This window comes from Rhinolophus hipposideros, assembly GCF_964194185.1.
Source record: "Rhinolophus hipposideros genome assembly, chromosome: 3".
Taxonomy (NCBI): Eukaryota; Metazoa; Chordata; class Mammalia; order Chiroptera; family Rhinolophidae; genus Rhinolophus; species Rhinolophus hipposideros.
The window spans coordinates 35,953,876-35,975,809 of NC_138049.1; the positions used below are offsets into that span (position 1 = coordinate 35,953,876).

General features: G+C 32.0%; 1 protein-coding gene across 1 annotated transcript in view; it reads left to right on the forward strand.

The window, feature by feature from the left end:
• The window catches only part of TRDN (triadin), a 343,597-nt gene that overhangs the window by 67,540 nt on the left and 254,123 nt on the right, over window positions 1–21,934 (forward strand). The window contains exons 3-4 of the mRNA XM_081044419.1: window positions 5,364–5,528; window positions 6,586–6,618. Of these exons, the coding sequence (XP_080900545.1) occupies window positions 5,364–5,528; window positions 6,586–6,618 (198 nt within the window). The remainder of the gene's footprint in view (window positions 1–5,363; window positions 5,529–6,585; window positions 6,619–21,934) is intronic.

The following is a 21,934-nucleotide window of genomic DNA, read 5'->3' on the forward strand; positions in this document are numbered from 1 at the left end:
GTAAGGGCAAGCACTATTCATTTCATGTGTCCTGATGAAAGCAGTGTTTGGATTTCACAGACCTTACCAAGGTTGCCTGTGAGGACATAGTGACAAGCGATCACAGGGTAATATTTATAGCAGCCCACACTTATGGAGCACTACCATATATTTGAGTTAAGTGATTCTGAAAATTGAATTAATAATTACCTAACATTTACTAGATGCTTTACTGTGCATTAGGCACTTTACATCAAGGAATATATGCACAGTGAGTTTGAGTGAAGCTCAATAAGCACCATCTGTTGGGGCAGAGACTCATGAGCAGAAGGGTCAACATATGACTGGGAGCTCTGTTCTCCTGACATTTCATGCAGTGACTCAGACAGATGCAGATGGGCAAATCTAGAGAGCCCTCCTCTTAGTTGTTCTTTCCTTTGGTAAAGAATGCATGAGGGCAGCCTTATAGCTGGGGGTTAACTCATTTGGGAATGGATACCATGCAGTCAGAAAGTGCCATATACCCAAGGTGCCATATACCCAAGAGGACACTGAAAATGGCTGTTGTACAGCATTTGGACTCTGAGAGAAGGTGACATCATACACAGTGCGTGCTGCTGAGGGGAGGGGAAGCTGCTGGTCCTGGTAGCACACTGGGAAGAGCCCCTGGGTCATTCAAGATTCAAAGACAAACTTGCTTGTTTTTCAACACTGACACTTATCAAGCACTGCACTATGTGACTTGAATCTATTATCTCATGTAATACTCATAACAACCTTGGGAAGTATTACTCTTATTGTCATTTTACAGTTCAACACACTGAAGCACAAAGTACTTTGGATCTTTCTTTTCCCGCATTATATAATATTGTTTGTCAGAACTGGGTATAATATAAATTGGAGAATGAGAAGACTGAATATAGGGATAACGGACATGAAGTGTTGAGGTCTTGATTTAGAATAGTACCTTTGGAAATGCAGAGGCAACAATGGATTTTATAGACATGGCACAAGTTAATTTTCTGAACATCACATAGCTATTAGGTTGATGCAAAAGTAATTGCGACTTTTTTTAACCTTTTAAACCACAATTACTTTTGCACCTAATATTAGGCAGGGGAAGCATGAGGCCTAGAGTAGAGTGAGTAAAGAACTCACCTTAATGTAAAATTTAAGAGGGTTCTATAAAATTAGTAATTAAGATTAATCATATTTAATGCAATACTTAAAAATTCAAAATTAATGCAAAAATCTGTGATGAACACAATATCAAAATTTTTAATGAGGACAGGATCATTCTTAGAGATTTTTCCTTTTGTCTTTGGCTACAATATAGTTTGACACAGCGTGAGATGAGAGGCCTGAACTTCAGTGCTATCAGCCTGAGTGCAGAGCCATGCCTATAACCATTGTTTGCTGATGTTTCTTAGGATATGAAAGATAAAAATGGGTCAAATATAACTTAAAGAATGTAAGACTGATGGTCAAAGATAATGGTGAAATCATGGACTTGGTTCTTTAGGAGGAAAGTAGAGAAACTTACTAATTTAATCCCCCTTGTATATTTAGAAACTCAAGTATCTGTATAGTTTGTCTTCAAAGACAGAGCACACATAAAAATTCTATTTAACTTTAAACTTTTCCTACCTCCCTTGTGTCTCTTGGCACTCATGAGTGCCAAGAATCCATTTACTGATCACATGAGGCCTAAAATAGTTTCCCTCTTCATGTGGTGGGGAAATATAAGGTACAATTAAGAGTGACTTGAACACTGAGAAATATTTCTTATCTCAGATAACAGAAGCACTAGACGTAGGATGATTATTCCAAGATTGAATAATTCAATGCCTCAATAATGTCATGGATTTGAGTTCTTCCATCTTTAACTATTGCCTCTCTCAGTGAGTCAGCTACCATCCTCATGGTTATAAGGTAGATCAGTAGCTTCAGGCTCTCTAATACTATGCAGAAGACTTCTTGTTCCCCCTTTTAACAGCAATAAACCCTTCCCAGAATCTCTCATCCAACATTTTACTCAAGAACCAATTGTGAATGCATGTTTTTGTTCGGTTGATAACACTGGTAGCTAACAGTTATGCTCTGGAGGGTGCAAAAATCAGGCTCCATTACTTATTAGCGATATAACCTTGGGCAACTTATTTAAATTTTCTGTTTCTCAGTTTTCTTATATTTAAAATAGAAATAAAGTAAGTTACCCTACTACATTGGGTTATTGAAAGGAAAAAGTGAGTTAATATATGTAAAGTTCTTAAAATGGTATCTGTCAGGAAATACATACTTTATAAACGTTAGCTACTATTATTTTTATGATGCTCCTCATTGTAATATATGTAACTTAACTTGTGGAAATATGAGAAGTAAGAAAGCACAATTACCTGAGTATCTCTTAAACAAGAAGACAATAAAAGGTGTAGTTTCATTGTAAAATATCATTCCCACTGACACAATTTGGATATGGTATCTGAGAGAAGGAATAAGAATCATCTTGAGGACTACTATCTTATTTAAGATATATCTATATCTATGTATATGTACATGTACATGTATATGTATATGTATATGTATACCCTGTTTCCCGAAAATAAGACCTAGCCAGACAGTCAGCTCTAAAGAGTCTTTTGGAGCAAAAATTAATAAGACCGGTATTATGTTAATTATATTATATTACATTACACTACACTACACTACATTACATTACATTATATTATATTATATTATATTATATTATATTATATTATAAAGACCTGGTCTTATACTAAAATAAGACTGAGTATTATATTATATTATATTATATTATATTATATTATATTATTTTATACCTGGTCTTATATTATAGTAAAAGAAGACCTGGTCTTATATTAATTTTTGCTCCAAAAGATGTATCAGAACTGATTGTCCGGCTAGGTCTTATTTTTGGGAAAACATGGTATCTATATCCATATCTATATCTATATCTGTATCTGTATCTATATCTATATCATGTATGTGTTTTTAAAATTTTTGTCCACATGGCTGAAAATCAGAAGCTGGTGTCAAGCCAGGAACCCTGACTTCATGAAAATAGCTTGATTTAACTATTTTAGAGTCACCCATACTCTACATGTCTACAGAGTGTATATAGTGAATTGAAGCATAAGGATAATTAAACTGCTATCTATTTTGTTGGATTTTATTGTTATGTTCCTCAGTGAATACTTAGAAAGAAGGGGAATGGGTAAATGGTCTCAATCTATTCAGATCATAAAAACCCCATTTGCAGTATTCTTCCATTAGATATAAAATATACTAGTGTTAAAAATGTCTTTAATGATGTCTGTAAAATCCAGTTCCTTACATATAAGTATTTTAAAATTCTCAATTAAAATTATAAAATTCCATTTTGTTTCCTTTCTTTAAGGTTTAATATAACCATTCAGACAATCATATCTTGCTCACATGAAACTTTCCAGAATGTAATAAAATAAAGTCCAAAGTGTAAAGTTACAATGCCACTGAATAATGAGATAAGTTTTCCTGAAACTTATCATTCTTGGATGGACTGTGAATCTCCTGTAACAGAACATAAAATTAAAATTAAAAATTTCCCCCAAAACCTTCTCTCTCGTATTATTACCTCCCTTCCTCCCTCTTCCTCTCCCCCTCTGCCATTTCTCCTTCTCAGAATCCATTGTTTGTTCTTCTCCATCTCTCTGACCTATTCCTATATTCTAAAGTTTGTAGTATTCCTGGATCCACTTTCTTTTTGATCACATTCAGTATCATGTCTTTGAAACTTTCTATTATCTATTGAACTTGCAAGTTTCTATTTCCAGTAAGGACATCTCTTTTGTAGATCACATTAAGCTATAGAAATGCCGATATCTCCACATGGATGTATAAAAGGCAACTTAAGTTTGACAAGTCTCAACTAAGATACTTGTATAATGTCTCCCCTAAACCCTGCTATTCTTCAGTCCTCCCCGTTTTAGTAAATGGCATTACCATCATTCAAGTTTCTCATACCAAAAACTTTGAAGTTATCCTGTACCAATAGTGTAAGTCTACACTATTAAGTCTATCTTTTAAATACATTGAGCATCTGACCACATCTCACCAAACACAGTAAAAACTCTGAGAGAAAATACTGTATTCTTTCTCCTGAATTATTTCATTTGGCTCCTTTCTGATCTCTGATTCCAACCTGGTATTCTTTCAATCCTCAACATAGTAAATAACATTACATAAGTCAAATCACTTCATTCTTCTGCTCAAACCTTTCAATGACTAGGAAGTCATGATCAGAGTAAAAGCCTAATTTTGGAGTACTTAACCTTTAGATAATATAATATGTTGTTATAATTCTAGTCTATTAAGAAATCAAATGGAAAAGAATCTCTGAAAAGCTAAAATAGTTTTTAAAATTAAGGAAAACATTTAAAATGTTTAAAAATTAAATTGCGTATTAATGAAAAATCAAGTGCAGTTTATACCATATTTATGGATAGATAACCTCTTCAATCAAATCTTAAACACTATTCTTAGCACTTCAGAGAGATTTTCATGTAATTCAAATGAGGAGAACATTTTAGAAATTCCTAATGTGTTTAATTGGCTGCATTTTTTTTTAATCTCTCATTTCACAAACAGTTTATATTTTCTAGGATATGAAAAAAGGAGGATTTACAGACTTTGTTTTTGTTTGTTTGTTTGTTTTTCTTTCTTATTCTATCCATTAAAGTTACTAGAAATTCAAACACTTTTTTTATTTCTAGATACTGAGATGTCTCGCAAGGATAAAGCCATTAATTCTAGCTGGAACTTGATATGATCACTACCTTGATGATTCCAGATTTTTCCTAATGTGTCATGGATTATAGTAAATGGACCTCTCAGTCTTGTTAGTCACAAGTATTTAAGTCAACTTGAAATTTAGTCTTTATCTGAAAATTTACAAAGCCATGTTCTCCATAAAGTTTTCCAGTACAATATGGGCCAACGATGATTTCTTCTGTTCCTCACCATCCATAAATTTATATTGTAATTTGGATGACATAAGTATATGAGTACACAATTTTAATTTATTCCTAATTTTCCCCATGTTGAACTGTTCTTTAGATTATAAACTTCTCAAGGACAATTTCATCCTGGTTACCCCATAGTGTTTGGACACAGTTACCAACTGAATTTTCTTTTTATTTGAACTCACATGCATACTATGACAGAAGGTAATTTCTATCTATTAGGAAAGAAGTTGTAGCCAAGAGATATTTAAATTCATAAAATCGGTATATTCATTTAGTCAAAAAAATAAATGAGGAAAAACAGCTTTGCTTAGTTTTGTTGGGAATGATATAAATTTTTTTCTTTTTTAAAATTACTTTTAGCAAGCTCTATTTCCAAGATTGGCTCAGATCCACTAAAATTCGTACATCATGCTGTGGAGGAAACCACGGACTGGGTCTATGGCTTCTTTTCTTTGTTGTCTGACATCATCTCATCTGAGGGTGATGAAGAAGATGATGATGATGGGGACGAGGACACTGATAAAGGTACAAAGAGCCTAGAGACATGTTGAATTGCTAGGACCAATATTAGATATGCATTATAATGGTTTGCTTAAGTTTAAGCACAAATGAACACTTAAGTCAAGCTAAACCAAAAAGGATACAGTTCTGAGTGGTAATAGTGAATCCATAGTAAATTGGTCTCATTTGCCTTTCATTGTATAGCTTATCTGCTGTTATGGCAAAGATGTCAAAATTAAATGCTACCATTAGAGTAGCATTATAGTAGAGCATGTTTTATCAAGCACTACTATAAACGCACAATAGAAACTCACATTTATATGCTTCTTCAGAGAAAAATAGTAGCTATTTCTCATGTTGTTCTTAGAAATATTGAAATAACACCAGCAAAACTAAATATGCATATGTATGTTTTATACACATAAATCCTATTACTCAAATAGGAGAAAGCAATTCTACTTAAAATCACAATCAACGTAAATTTATTGAACCAAGTGATGATGTAGAACGGAGTGATACATTTTAAATGCCACAACAATCATGCAACTAACCTATGTACTCTCTCATATGTATTAATGAATAAAAGAAAATAAACTCAAACCACAAAAAACTGCTGCTGTGTAGATGTGAGAAGAACAAAGCATTTTGGTTCTGTCTTTTGGATGACATTTTTAGGATCAACCTTAGTCATCAGACATCATGTGTTTAGCCTTTATTACCAGGAAAGTTCTTATTATTTTAGCCCTTGTGTGACTTTGTCTGAATTTGTATTTGTTTGGCCTCAGCGAGAGGATGAGATGAGCAATAGAGAACTGAAATGAACATGATATATGAACTACAATGTATAATTTGGATCATTGCCACAACTTTATTGAACTCATAAAAGTAATGCTGTCTCAAATAATATACATAAACAAAGCTTATTTTTAAAACTGGAATTTGGGAAAGAAACTAATATGAGGACTGTTACTGTCAGAACTAATAATTTTTTTAAAATGAACTAAAGAAAATGGGAAAGTAGAGAAACAATATTATGCTATGCTAAAAGTTTTTCTAATTTACTGTTTTTGTCTTGGTTTAGGAGAAATAGAAGAGCCTCCCTTGAAAAAAAAAGGTTGGTTATTTTTTTCTCTCTCTGAAACAAAAAATATTTCTCTTGTGGTAATGTTGATTTTCAGCATGATTCAAATATATTTTATTTGAGTTGTAGCCCTAATTTATTTTTAATGAATATGTATTTAATAATTAGATCAAGATGTATAATTAGAAAAAGAAGTACTCAATTCTTCCAATGAATCTCATCCCACTATTTTTCTGTTGATTATTTAATGATGCCATCTTCAATACATGTAGGGACCCATCTACACACAGATCAATGTGAGCTGGTATTTGCAGGAATGAGGGGTGAATTCTGTAGCCTTGGAAATGGCCCAAGAAGACGATGTCCATGACCTTTACTCTCATCATGGCCAGATTTTTTATTTAAAATTTTTTCTTCTTATTTTATTGTCAGCGTGATATTTTTAGGTAATAATTATGAGAAAGGGTGTCTGAAAGAGTGTGAAGGATAATAATCTTGGAGACACAGCATATCCAGTCAGCATGCATCATGTGTCATCCTGAAGGAGTCGAGTTATTTGGGTGTACTTCGTTGTGGTGCAGGAATAGCTAAGATCTTCAGTGACTGAATGGGATCTTCACAAATCCAAAAGATGTGCACGATAAGGCTAGGAAAAGGGGTATAGCTATGGGGCAAGAGCTTCAGAGAGGCAGAACATTTTTACACAAAAGAGTATGAATTATGTCTGGAAAGGGCAATAGGGAGCAAAGGATATCATCCTGAGTTACATTTAGTGTGATCTAGAAAACACCAGCATTTAAGTGACACTTGATATAATTGCAATATTTTAATTATTGCTGTACACATTTGTCGGCAGACTCTTGGGAATATCTACTCTAGAGGAGATCTTGTTTGCTTCTGTCACTAGTCACCCCAGAACTACTGTGGATGCAAACAGTGGGATCCAAATTTGGATCTTTGGCCTTGCCTGAGCAGATGACAATCACTCACTATCTGTGTGAAAATCCACTTAGTGTGTGTTAATTTGGAAAATATGAAATTGTACCATGCCCAATAAAAGAGAGCTAAACCAGTGAAACCCAACTATGATGAAGCCATCAGAGATGAAAGTGTTTAGGAAGCTATTGTGAGGAGAAACGATGGGTTTCCTGACTCACAGATCCAGGATGAGAAACAGGAACTTCAGGCATACTTCAGCCATCAAATCCAGGTTTAGAGAGTCTATATTGGTTTCTTAGTTTATTGAGGTCAGAAACAGTCTTTCTATACCTGACCACCAATAGATAGTGCCTAGAATATAGCCAATGTTTAAATTAATCAGTTAGTAGTCATTATCTAGAGAAAGCAGCTTGTATATATGTCTATTCCAAATGACAATGGAAGAGGGAAAAATAAATATATATTTTTTACTTATAAAGTAAATTCTATAAGATTATATTCTCCATAAATCAATAATTAGCATGTAATAAAGAGACTGTTCTTTTGATTTAAATATCCCTGTGGGATTAATTTAGAATTAAATTTCATGTAATGAATAACATAAATGAAAATCCACACAAAGCTGTTTAATTGTTTCCTAAATTATTGCCTTGATTCATCAAATCAACAGAAAAAAATTATTAAATAGTTCTTTAGGATATTTAAATAAAACTGTCAGCAATGTTCATTAGTTAAAATACTCTAAGATTTTATGTATCTATATTATGTATACATGTATACTGATATCTTCTTGAAGGATCACTAGGAGAATTGATTTGAAAATCGCCTTAGTATATTTTCTTAATAATCTTATTCACAAAGTTACATGAGAAAATGGACATTTAAGAAAATATCTTATGCACCCTACCTTGGCTACAGAAGCAATGTAACAACAAACATTAGCTGAAGTGGACTAAAGGAAATATAATTCATTATAATTATATTTTTATAAGCTTTTCTTTTGTAGAGTCATGGAGGCAATGAGAGTTTTAAAGCAATATGCAATATTTTACAAAACACATCTAGTACTTATTATGCATTTAAAAGCACATTTTAATTTTGTTATTAGGAAAGAGATGTTATCTGCTTATCTCTATTTTATATTGGATTATTTTCTACATTCTCATATTTAAAAATTGTGGCTTAAGAAGTATTTTAGAAAGTCATCTAGAATGATAGTCTATGAAAACATTTAATTTTCACTCATTGAAATTACTCATCATTAATGCTTTCATTAATATTATTTCCCATCCATATGTATTTAATAATATTTAGCTACTTTATACTACCTAAATTATCACATTGTGGCACTGTACATTCAACTGCCCTGTGTCTATATGAAGCATTTCACTTAAATGCATTTAAAATGTTTGTTGAATTTGTTCAGTTATTGCTATTTTTACCAAAATGAAAACAGTTACTTATGGGTGAAGTTTGTAGTTCTAATCTGGTGTGGAATAATGGAATAATCTCTGGGTTGCAGGATTGATTATTACATAGATTTTAATATAGATGACATTTTTGAAACTGATCTCTGTGGCTTATGTTGTTATATGAGTATATAAATATAGCTTTAGGATATTAAATGTAGCACCTAGTATCTTTTTGCATATTTATTTTTCAACTTGTCAAAATTTTATTGTTTGATTTTTAAAAATTTTTTAATTACAGTTGCCACTCAATATTATTTTATATTTGTTTCAGGTGTACATCACAGTTGTTAGACATTTATATAATTTATGAAGTGATCCCCCTGATTAGTCTGGTACCCCTTGGCACTATACATAGTTATTACAGTATTATAACTATATTCCTTATGTTGTACTTTACATCCCCATGATTATTTTGTAACTACAAGTTAGAAATTTTAAAATACTAAGATATATTTCCAAACACTCCATGATGAGGTTCCGAACAAGGTGCTGAGCTTATTACTACTATGAAAAACGAATGCCATTGTAAGTCACATTTCCTGGATCAGTGATATGCTGTGTATGGTGGGTGTTTATCTGGAAGAGTCTTGTTGAACAACATTCTTCACATGAGGGCACATATCATGAATGTGTTAACACCTGACTTTCTAAGGGGTACACAAGTGCAGATAGCTTTTAAGGAATCAAATTACATGTGTATGCTTTCCTGAAATTGATCTGCCTGCAAATATATCCAGGTTTATAATAGCACTACTTCTACTTTACAAGATAAAGAAATAATTTCCATCCATCCCCAAAGTGCTAGAATGGCAACCAAATAATCTAGTAGGCCTCCCTGCCCTGGCCTGCTTACATCTGCTAAAAAACAAGCATGGTGTAGATACCCAGGAGTGTTTTGTGTCACAGTGGGTCGTTCTGAAGTCAAAGCTATGGTACAGTGGGGTGATCAGAGCAATGACAAGTTCTATTTAATTAGCTGAATAATGTGAAAGAATGCATTACTCTTGAGGGTGAGTCCAATGAGAGCAAAGCAAAAAGAGTATCAATAGGAAATAGAAACGGAAAACTAAAAACGGCTTTTAAAAATTTTAAATAAGCAATTATTTTGAGTTATCTTCAATACTTGTTCCTAAGAAGTGTCACTGGCTTGAAAAAACTCCTTTTGAAACAACCAAAGCAATGTAGTTTAGCTACATTGATTCTTTTAAATATAATTGGATTATTTTTAGAAACAACCAAACTTTTAAAGATGCAATGAATAAAGCTGTAGATGCCACATTTTTGTGATTCATTTCAGATTAAATCTGTATTGTTCAAAAATTAATTTAAAATCTAGTTTATATAATTATGTTACAAAATATTTAATTTAATTGTAGTCAAACCTCATTGTAATTATCTAATATTAAAAAGTTCAATATGTTGTAGCTCCTGTTGACAAAAAATTAAACGATAGACTATTTGCAAACTACGTATGTATATAGTTAACTTATTATGTTTATTTATATATATGTATACATAATTTATTATGTATATATAGTGTATCAGACACACTTTATTCATTATGTTATTTGTATTATATATATTTCTACCTCCTATTAATAAAAATATAACTATGTGCCAGCTTCTGGTTTTATATATATGCAAATACTTAATATACTATATAATATATATTCTCTTTTGATTGATACATTATAAAATTTTATCATGATAGCTAACAAAATTACTGGAGCTATTTCTTTTATATTTGAAACATTTATTTATTTCCAAAAGTAAAACATCAGAATTTAATATCCCCCTCACACACATATAGCAGGAATCCCAAGTATTTTATCATAATCCTAACTTCATAAACAACTTAAAATCTTGCCTATATGTTAGATGACATTAGTACAAATAAAATGAGGTGCAATAAAATATTAGTTGGTTTTGTGTTTACAATTATTTTAAAAATAAATTTATTATATTAAATACACATTTTAATCTTTTCATCTATTTTTAATGATATATCTTACAGATATGTTGCAAAATTTATTATTTCTTAATAATTTCCTCAGAATGTAAACTAAATATTTTTCAACTGCAAAACAAAATTATAATTTTTTGACAGAAAATAAATTTTATTTGAGTAAAAAGTTTGCAGAGGTTGGTTTAGCCCTTTAGCTAACATGGTTACCGTTTTCCATAAATGAAATGAGCACAGTTCCAATGTTTAGATGAAATATGCTAAAGCAAGAAAAACATTTAAAAGCAACCGAGACAATATCATTTTATCTAAAACCACCACAGTTTACAATATTTCAGTTTTTCTTAACCCTTTCTGAATGTATTGGTTACACAAGTACCCCTAAGTGAAAGATGTAGAAATATCTAGTAGTCATTTAGAGAGTCTGATAAAGCCATTTCACTTCCAGGGAATTCAGAAAGTGAATGACTCTCAGGATAGAGCAACAAATCTTTTGCAAATCATGTGTTTTTCATATCATTGTTTTCAATAAAATTGAAGGTGGTATTAATCAATTTCTCAGCTGAGAAATTATTCAAAATAAATTTTTTGTTGAATCCCTATATCATTTTAATATTACTTGGAAGGAGATTAGAAAATTGAATAACATTACCATAATAAAATTGTCATCTGTGTGTTTATGTGTGTAGATTTATACACATATATATGCGTATGTATGTGTGTGTATATGTTTATAAGGCCTCTCAACAAATCTATGTTTAAAAGTATACAGTAGATTATAAGACACTGAAGATAGAAATTTAAGAAGATACAAATAGATGGAAACACATACCATGCTCATGGATAGGAAGAATTAATATCGTTAAAATGTCCATCCTGCCTAAGGCAATATTCAGATTCAACACAATTCCTATCCAGCTACCAAGGACACTTTTCACAGAAATAAAACATATAATCCTAAAATTTATATGGAACCATAAAAGACCTCAGATAGCCTCAGCAATCTTGAGAAATAAGAAGAAAATGGGAGGTATAATGATACCTGACATCAAATTATACTACAAGTCTACAGTAATCAAAACAGGATGGCACTGGCATAAAAACAGACACATAGATCAATGGAACAGAATAGAAATCCCAGAAATAAATCCATGCCTATGGTCATTTAATCTACGACAATGGAAGCAAGAATTTATGGTGGGGTGAAGACACTCTATTCAATAAATGGTGCTGGGAAACCTGGACAGACACATGCAAAAAAAAATGAAGCCTTACACCATATACAAGAATAAATTCAAAATGGATTAAAGTCTTAAATGTAAGATCTGAAACCATAAAATCCTAGAAGAAAATATAGGAAAAAACTTTACAGACATTATCCAGAGTAAGATTTTTACTGATATATCCCCTCGGGCAAAGGAAGTAAGAGAAAAAAAAAACAAAAAATGTGGGATTACATCAAACTAACAATTTTTTTCACAGCAATGGAGACCATCAACAAAACAAAAAGGGATCCTACTGAATGGGAGAAGATATTTGCCAATGATATACTCAATAAGGGTTAATATCCAAAATTTATAAAAAGCTCACTCAACTCAACTCCAAAAAACAAACAACCCAATTAGAAAATGGGCAGAGGACATGAAGAGACATTTTTCTAAAGACATACAGATGGCAAAGAGATATATGAAAAAATGTTCAACCTCACTAATCATTAGAGAAATGCAAATAAAAACCACAATGAGATACCACCTCACCCCAGTCAAAATGGCTATCATCAATAAATCAACAAACAACAAGTGCTGGATAAGATATAGAGAAAAGGGAATCCTCGTGAACTGTTGGTGGGATTGCAGATTGGTGCAGCCACTATGGAAAACAGTATAGAGGTATCTTAAAAAACTGAAAATGGAACTACCTTATGACCCAGCACTTCCACTCCTAGATATCTATCCGGAGATATCCAAAGCTCTAATTCAAAAAATTCGTATGCACACCTATGTTTATTGCAGCATTATACATAGAAACAATCAAAATGCCCATCTGTAGACAACTGGATTAAGAAACTGTGGTACAATTATGCCATGAAGTATTACACAGCCATAAAGAAGAATTAAATCTTACCATTTGCAACAATATGGATGGACCTAGAGAACATTATGCTAAGTGAAATAAGTCAGACAGAGAAAGAAAAATACCATATGATCTCACTTGTATGTGGAATCTAAAGAAAAGAATAAATGAATGAACTAATCAGAAATAAAATAAAATAAAAGTATACAATAAGATTATATATGTTGCTGAATCTCACCTAATTCCAGCTGCAAATTACATCTAGCAACCAATACAACAATTTTTATTAAAGCTTTATGCATCTCATAAAGATATACCTTTCAAATAAAATTTTACTTTTAAGGTTTAATAATTTGTATAAAAATTTGTAAGATTAACCTTTAGATTCTTATAATCACAGGATATGAAAGAAAATTTTAAATTTCAATATATACACATATTTTTTTCTAAAGAAACATGACAGTATAATCAAGAAAAATTTCCAAGGATAAATGTGCATTGCTCTCAATTAAAATTTTGTGAGGGACGTGGAATGAAAATATAAATTCAAAGAGATAAGAGAACAATGTAAAATTCCCCAGTATTAAAAAAAAAGCTTGCTAGGATATATTTTTAATTGATAATGAAGTCTAAAAATATATTATTTAGAGTCCATCAATCTTTTTTAAAATGTAGCAATTTCATTTTAAATGTCAAAATCTGCATAATATGTAAATTATTTGCAATTTTTTAACTTGTGATGGACACTTTTAGATGTTGTATTCAAAATATGGAAGGACATACAGAGATTTTCAAAATTTTCTAAGGGAATGTCAAAGGAAAAAAATTGAAGTCACTGTAACAGAAAATGAACATGTTGTTTTCTGGTAACTCTCGGAATCTGAGTGAGAACAAAACATGAAGGCTCAAGATTCCACTATGGTCAACAACGTGTATCCTTAGATAAACACTGTTTCAAAACACTGGCATGATGTACTTTTTGATAAATCTGTTTTAATACTTTTTTCATGTGACAAGCAATGCATAAGTCTTTGCTTACAATATTCACAAAGGCTGATGATGAATTTTGTTAAATAAGATAGGAAATAAATGAAGCTTTTCTGTGAATTTAAAGTTAATTATTCTTTACTAATATTAGGATCGATGTATCATGGATTCTATAGCCAAAATAATTGCAAATGAGTAAAAGATCACCTTATTTAGTGTAATGTACAGAAAAGACCATATTTAAGAGTTTTATAAATAAATGAGCAGTTGAGACAGTAAATGAGGTAAAACAAAATGGACATTTCATATTTGATAATGATGATGGTAAGTCTTTATATGAGATGATCATATATAAACTGAACTGAAAAAAAATGAAATATGAATAACAGCAATGATATTGCAAACAATTTTTTGACAAAAATTATTTATAATTATCTCAATTATTCATAAATACTCCAAGTCAAAGTTAAAACCAGGCTCACCAACACACGAGAGAGAGAGAGAGAGAGAGAGAGAGAGAGAGAGAGAGAGAGATAATCCAAAGCAAAGTAAAAAAATGTCTATTCAGTGTAAGCATCTTATTATTTTTCTATTTCTTTTTCATAAATAAAGTATTGGTTTCTCACAAACTTAATGTAATTTTGCTTTCATATTTCTATATAAATATTTATGTGATTTCGATTTTTCAGTTTAGGTAAACATTCACCGGAAGCGTAATTCTTTAGTGGGTATATAGCTTTTTAATTTTTTTTTCTGTACTAACATTTCTAAGTGCAACATAATGGATATACTTATCTGCTTTTTACAATTTATTCTTAAACTTCCGTCTATAATAGTGTGTATATAAGAATAATCATTATGCATTTATGTCCTTTGAAATGTGTAATTTTAGGAGACAATAATAGTCTCCTAACAAGAAATTACGTTTTAAATATTGTTTCCTGACATCTAGTTTTAAAGTTGAGAAAGAGCAGTTTAATTATTCAGATATGTACGAGTATACACAGATTTGGGGGGAAGGAAAAAGCTAGCCTTTAATTAGGGGCATGATGTCCTTATGTGTTAAATCATCTCTTGCCTTACAAGAAAAACTGAGAAGCCCCTCTTTATTATGTTGAATTTCCTTGCTTCCTAACTATTTGTTCTTTGAACTAAGGAATTCTCCATAAATTTGAACAGGACCCCCCAAAAAGGATGATATTCTGTGAGATTATACCTGATGTGTGTCAATGGCAGACAAAGAGTCTCTTTTCTACTTAGAGCAAAACAAATTACATCCTCTTTATAGTTGTGTTTTTAAATTGCCCTAAAGTTTCTCAGGTCAAAAAGAGCCCAGTAAATTTAAACTTAGTTAGTTTATTGTGTATTTTTCTCACTTTATTGAAATCCACAATAGCTCTTTGCAGTCAGGGTAAATAAGAAAGAGCCAGGAAATTTGGACATCATAAATATTCAAGACTTTAAGATTAGGCCATTCAGAAGATTGTATCTCATCATCAGGAGTAAGATAGATGGACAGGGTTCTGTGCCAGAGATTTCATTGCATCCATCTTTTCTGGCAGCTTCAGTGGCTTACACCAGGCTGAAAATGAAGTGTCTGAAAAATATGGTGAGTGAGAAAGGAGGGAAATGGAAAGGTGACCAAACTTGTTAAAATGCATAGCATCAGAATATTGATTGCTAGGTAGGTCCTAGTAACGCTGTTAAGTAGATACATTTATTTTTGGATCTCTCCTCTAAATAAGTCTTGATCAGAACTCAGCTTCATGACTGCACTGCTGTATATTGCCCTCAGGCTGCATAAGGAACTCTGTGCTTTATCATCTGTCTATTCCACTATTGATAAGATCGATGGCAAAAGGGTAACAAAGCCCATAGAAAACAGACAGTGGGCTTGGAGGTGAGTTCGGAATGAAAAAGCCTGAGGATATAAATGTAAAGGGGGATCTGGAGAATGATTCAGGGATTCACTTCTCAAGTAGTTGCAGCTGTACTGAACTCTGAATCCAGTGGGTCAGGCAACTTTAATAGCTTGTGCTACTAAAAAGAGCTTGTTTCCATCAAGGGAAGAAAACCAAAACCAGGATGATGCAAATAATAGTGGGTAAAAACAGAGCCTGAAGGGACAAGCCAAACAATGCAAGAGATCAGATTTTGGTGCCAACATCATGGGGCATAAAAAGACTTTCTGAGACAACTCAACTCTGGTACAACCATTTTGAATAGTTCTTGCTAAGAGCAAGAATAATCTCAGTGTCACCATATTTCTTAACTGTAAGTAATATTGGATAGTAACTGAGATGTGTATGAATGGAAATCTCTTAGGTCTAATGTACTTCAGACTCTTTTCTCTCCAGTTCTATAGTCTTTCTTTCTCAAAAATCATACTAAGGTGCTGGTTGAGTTACCTATTCCTGATTACGTGTTTTCATTTAGAAATGCTTGCTGAAAAACTAAACAGAAAAAAACTAAAACCAAAACCAAAAACAAACAAACAAACAAAAAAAACCCAGAATACTTACCAGTGTTGCATCAGATACAAATGATACCTTAATCAGAATTATTTTGTTCACAAGTGACCAAAATCCATTTCAAACTTACTTAATGGAAAAGATACTTTATTGGTTCAAGTGACTGAAAGATACAAGAGCAGAGCTGGCTTCAGGGATGTCTAGATACAGGTTTTGTTATAGTCATTAGGAAATCCTGTCTTTGCTCCCGACCCTGCTTTCCTTCATCTGCCTTATTTGCTTAAATTTCAGCCAGGTTTACCTCTCCTTGTGGCAATTATGACCACCAAAATCTTGAGGCTAAAATTATTGTAATTTAACAACTCAGGAGAAGAGCCTATGCTCTTTCTTAAGTATTTCAGCAAAACCAATGTAGTTGCTTCTCATTGATTTGTATTGAGTAACATATTCTTAGAACCAACCAGTTGGTCAGGGATATGCAACACACACTTGATCAAACCCGAGGGGATGGACACACCCTTGGAAATAAAAAGTGGGATTAACATCACCCAAACTATTTGTTTTGAGATTGGAAAAGGATTCGATCCTAGGACTAAGAAAGGGATGATGTTACAATAATGGACTCTGGCAGGAAAGCTACAAATGTCTTTTTGGAATTCCAGATCACTTCCCACTTCAGATTTACTAAACCAGAACCTCCAGGGGTTGACCCATAAGCATTTGTATTTTTTAAATTTTCGCAATGTGTTTCTAACTCACAACCATGGTGAGAATCATTGCAACACAAATGACTGATTCTAAAATAAGTGATTTTATGAATTGTGTCACCAGTACAGGAGAGAGTGGACGATAAGTGGATAACTGCATGTATTAATCACACATAGTGACTGCTCTTCTATATAAAATTAACCCAAACCAATAATGATACAATGTAAACTAATGTCACTGTCACAATGACCTAGACCATTGAAATAACTATTGATAATTGATGCTCATCAGCTGAATACAACAAAACTTTAAACACAGCTGAGATAGACTCGAATTTACACGATGAAATATTTGTGTTGTTTCCCCTTCTGCTGTAACCTGCTATGGTTAAGTCACTTGATTTCAGTTGCTCTCAGTTTTCACATCTGTAAAAAAAGATTCTAGATTTAAGGAAGTTCAACTCCTTTCCAGGCTATAATATTTTATTATTTATGATTGAATTGTGATGTTGTATATTAACAATTTTACCAAGAGTTTCATCTGGACTAGAGCTTGCAACTCAAAGTGAGCTCTGTGGAACAGACACATTAGCATCATCTGGGAGTGATTTAGAAAATGCAGAACCAGGCTCCACCTCAACCAAATGAATAAGAATCTGTATGTTCAGAAGATTCCCAGGTGACTCATATGCACATTGAAATTTGAGAAACATTGGTGTAGACAGTCGTTCCTCCTTATGACTGTGGTTCTACAACCACCTGAGAGCTTATTTAAATTGGAGATCTCTAAAAGTTTCCTCACCATGAGAGACTACAGCAGTTGATTAAGTTTAGACTGCATCTCAGGAATAAATTTTAAAATCTCCCCAGATGATTCTGATGTACAGCTACATTGATCTTGTTTAGTATATCATCAAATATGAAATACATATACTAACACAGCCAAAACCTCACCCAAATCTGAAATTCCACCAGGGATTATCTAATAAAAGGTATTATTTTGTGGGGACAGAGCCCCAGAAAGCAGTTTCCAGGCTCTCGGCCTCATGTGGAGAGGTGCTGGCTGGGATAGTGGATGTCCGTCAGCTGTGGCTGGTTGGCCATCAGCTGTAGCCATTGAGCCATTGGCCACTGATATAACTGCCGTGGCTACGGAGGGGAGCTGAGGAGAGTGAAGGAGGAGACTGAAGGAGAGTGAAGGAGAGTCGAGGAGAATCGGTCGGTTGGCAGCAAAGCGGACAGCAGGTAACACGTCGTGTAAACCCAGCCTCCAGTGAGACCATAGTGGTATGACTTCCCTACCTATGGTTCCGTGGGTGTTCCTTTTTGGCCTCACCGTGTCCTGCATTCTTATGTGGGGAGCGGGAGCTGAGACCCCGCAGGCCACCCCACCGGACACCCCGCACGACACATTTGTAATCATTTCCATCTCTGTCTGATTTATGAACATGTGAGAAATAGTCTCATTTTATAGATGGAGAAAATAAAATTCAAAGAGGAAAAATGGATTAACTAGAGACTACTGAGTTAATGGCAAAAATGAGATTGGATAAATATATTTATTTTGTAAATTTTTGTAAATGTCAATAGTATGCTGTGTTGAGAATACATTTTTTTTAAGTTTAGCTTATTTTATGAAATTGTACCAAATAATCAAACTTAACAAAAGGTCCAAAACATTTTTATATTCATAAGATTTAACATCCCTGAAGGAAACTGTTTTCGATATTTGCCCATCCACTATGTCTAAAGTGTATGCCCACTGAATCACAGACACTAGGTGCTTCAAAGGAGAGAAATCATCCCTCTTTATAGTCTTCATTAATGGTTGGTCAGTAATGTACTGTCTTCAAAACTTTTGTCTACAAATATAACAGAAAAATTATCAGAAAATTATAGAAAATATAAACACCCACACATCATTTGGTGTGTTTATCTAAAAGAGTGAGAATTCAGTAAAATACGTCCCCTTAGCATTTTGTAATTAGCCACTAAAAAGATAGGTTTTCTTGGTAATTTATCATAATTAAATTTTTGTGTCCTAATTGCAATACAGATTCTATGTTCAAATGAATAAAAAAAAATAATTTTAGTATTAAATTGTGAAAAGTTGTAAGAAGGCATTTTATATTGTCTACACTTGTGAGGTATATATAGAAAAAATAATGATAAAAAGCATATTTTGAAATCCACAACCTTCACAATAATTTAATAAACCGGGTTATCATCTAAAAGAATCAGGATGATTACCTTCATAACAAAGATTATCCTTCTAAGTTTTTGAGTCTGGCATTTTAAAATCTTGAACTGATAATATTTTTATTTATTTATTAACAATATGTCATATTGATAGAAAAAAAAATGTATGCTTTAAAATAGCCATGTAAGTCTTATGCAAAATTATAAACTACTCAATTATAAGCTTTGTTATTATAAATAGATAAAAACTGTTTATCATAAGCAAATTACATGTAATATAACACAACAACTCAGAAACACTTCTCTACATACTAAACTCATTCGTAGGAATCATTTAGCACAATCTGTTTTCACTAATTTTGGACCCACTGATGGCTGTTGCTAACAATCTTTCCATTTTCACTGCCTCTCTTCCCAAGTTACACATGCAAGTTGAACTCAGAGTGTCTTGGGAAAGTGTGTTGGTCCATAATTACTGCTGACACCATGGGAGATAGCTTACATGAATACATTTTAATAGAATTAAAAAGCAAAACAATGAAGATCGAGTACCAAACCAATGAAACAAATCTTCACTTCTAATTTGGAGTAGTTTTAAAGATTTTGTCTATTGAGTAGTTGTATGTTCCTGTAGAATATGCAGTGCACACTATGAGAAGAAGAATATATCTCATTATACCTGAAAGTTCCAATTTGGGCCACTAGGAATCACTAAAATCTATTCTTGTCCTCTCAGATGTCCACTATGTTTATGTATGTTTATATATGTTTTATATATATATATATATATATATATATATATACACACATATATATACATGTATATATATACATACATATATATACATGTATATATATGTATATATATGGCAAAAGGCAAAATTTCATAATTTCTACATATAAATTACCATAAATAGATAAGCAAGTGTTATTACACAAAACAGAATGCAAATTAGCACTGAAATTATAAATAGGGAATCCTAGAAAACTGTAATAGTACCTAATACGTAGAACAGAGGGAGTAGAAATTTTGGACCCCTTCCTTTAAGCTAGGTTAAGTAGTATAACCTATATTTAAATCTAGCTGCCAATTTTTTCTGTTGAAATGGACATAATATTTCATTGTTAACATTTTCTGTCAGGTATATTCAATTTATAATTGATTTTTTTAATATATAAACATCTATGAAAAATTTTCAAAATATGGCAAAGTAATACAAATATATACTCAATGTTCTAATTTGATTATTATATAGCTTTTCAGTGTTCCAGAAAAGCAGTATGAAAAAATTCTAACTTTTGTAAAAGTGTTACAGTTTATAAAAATATAGTTTACATACATTATTTTGTTTCCACAAATAGTAAAATTCTGCAAGCATTCCCAGCATTCCTAATAAAAAGTAAAAATGTTTAGAAATACATTTTACTTTCTCAAAATTTTCAACTATAGTCACATTAGGATTTAAATTGTTTGAGAGTTGTGGTGTAAAGAACAGATGAGTTATGATCTACCACCACTTTCTATATCGTACAAGAGTTTGTAACTCATAATCATGTCTAAATATTTATTTATTTATTTATTTATTTATTTATTTATTTATTTAGTGTGTATTTATCAAGTGATGAGCATATGCAAATCATTGTGTTGGGCATTAAAAATTTAATGTGGTACAAAATATAATTCTCACCCTCATGATGTTTAGAATTTAGTAAGAGGGACAAGTAATTATAAAATGAAAATAGCCAATATTTATATGGTGCTCAGTTGATATCAGGTGTTGATCTAAAGTCTTTACATTTTAACTTATTTTAATCCATATGTAAATCTGTGTGGTACATATTATTATTAACCTCATAGATGAGGAAACAAAGTTTACACAGTTTGTAAGTACGGGAATTAGATTTGAATTGGGCAGACTGACTCCATTGTTAATTATCTTAAACACTAAACTGTATTTTAATACATGCAGAGATGACAATATTTTGTGAGATTTTTAATAGCTTATTTATCTCAATTTTCCTAACAAAATTCATATTTTAATTATATATTAGAATACTATAGATATATGCCATCTTTTATGTGACAATTATTAAAATAATAATTTAAATATTGCAATCCAAAAATATTAATCTAAATATTACTAACTTTTATTTATTCTCAGCAACATAATAAATTATTATATCTGTTCCTTTTCTATCCCAGCGCTTCACTAATCTGGTACTGAGATTTAAAACCTCTTTTGAGACTTTGAACTCTAACCTAATTGTTAGTTGGGCATTGGACTTGAAAACAGCCTACCAGGAGGATGTTTCCTTCTTACTTCCATTGAATTATAAAGCATGAAAACCGGAGTTTAAATTCTTTCAGTTCCTTCAATATGATAAATTTGTACACCTATTTAAAGCCTAGTGTGATAAAGTTTTCTGTTGCCTTCATATGTTTTTAGCTTTAGAGTGGGAGCTAAATAACAATATGTATCTAAAAGGTGACTTCTACTCATTTCTCTACTTCTCATATTCACTAATACTTCCCTACAG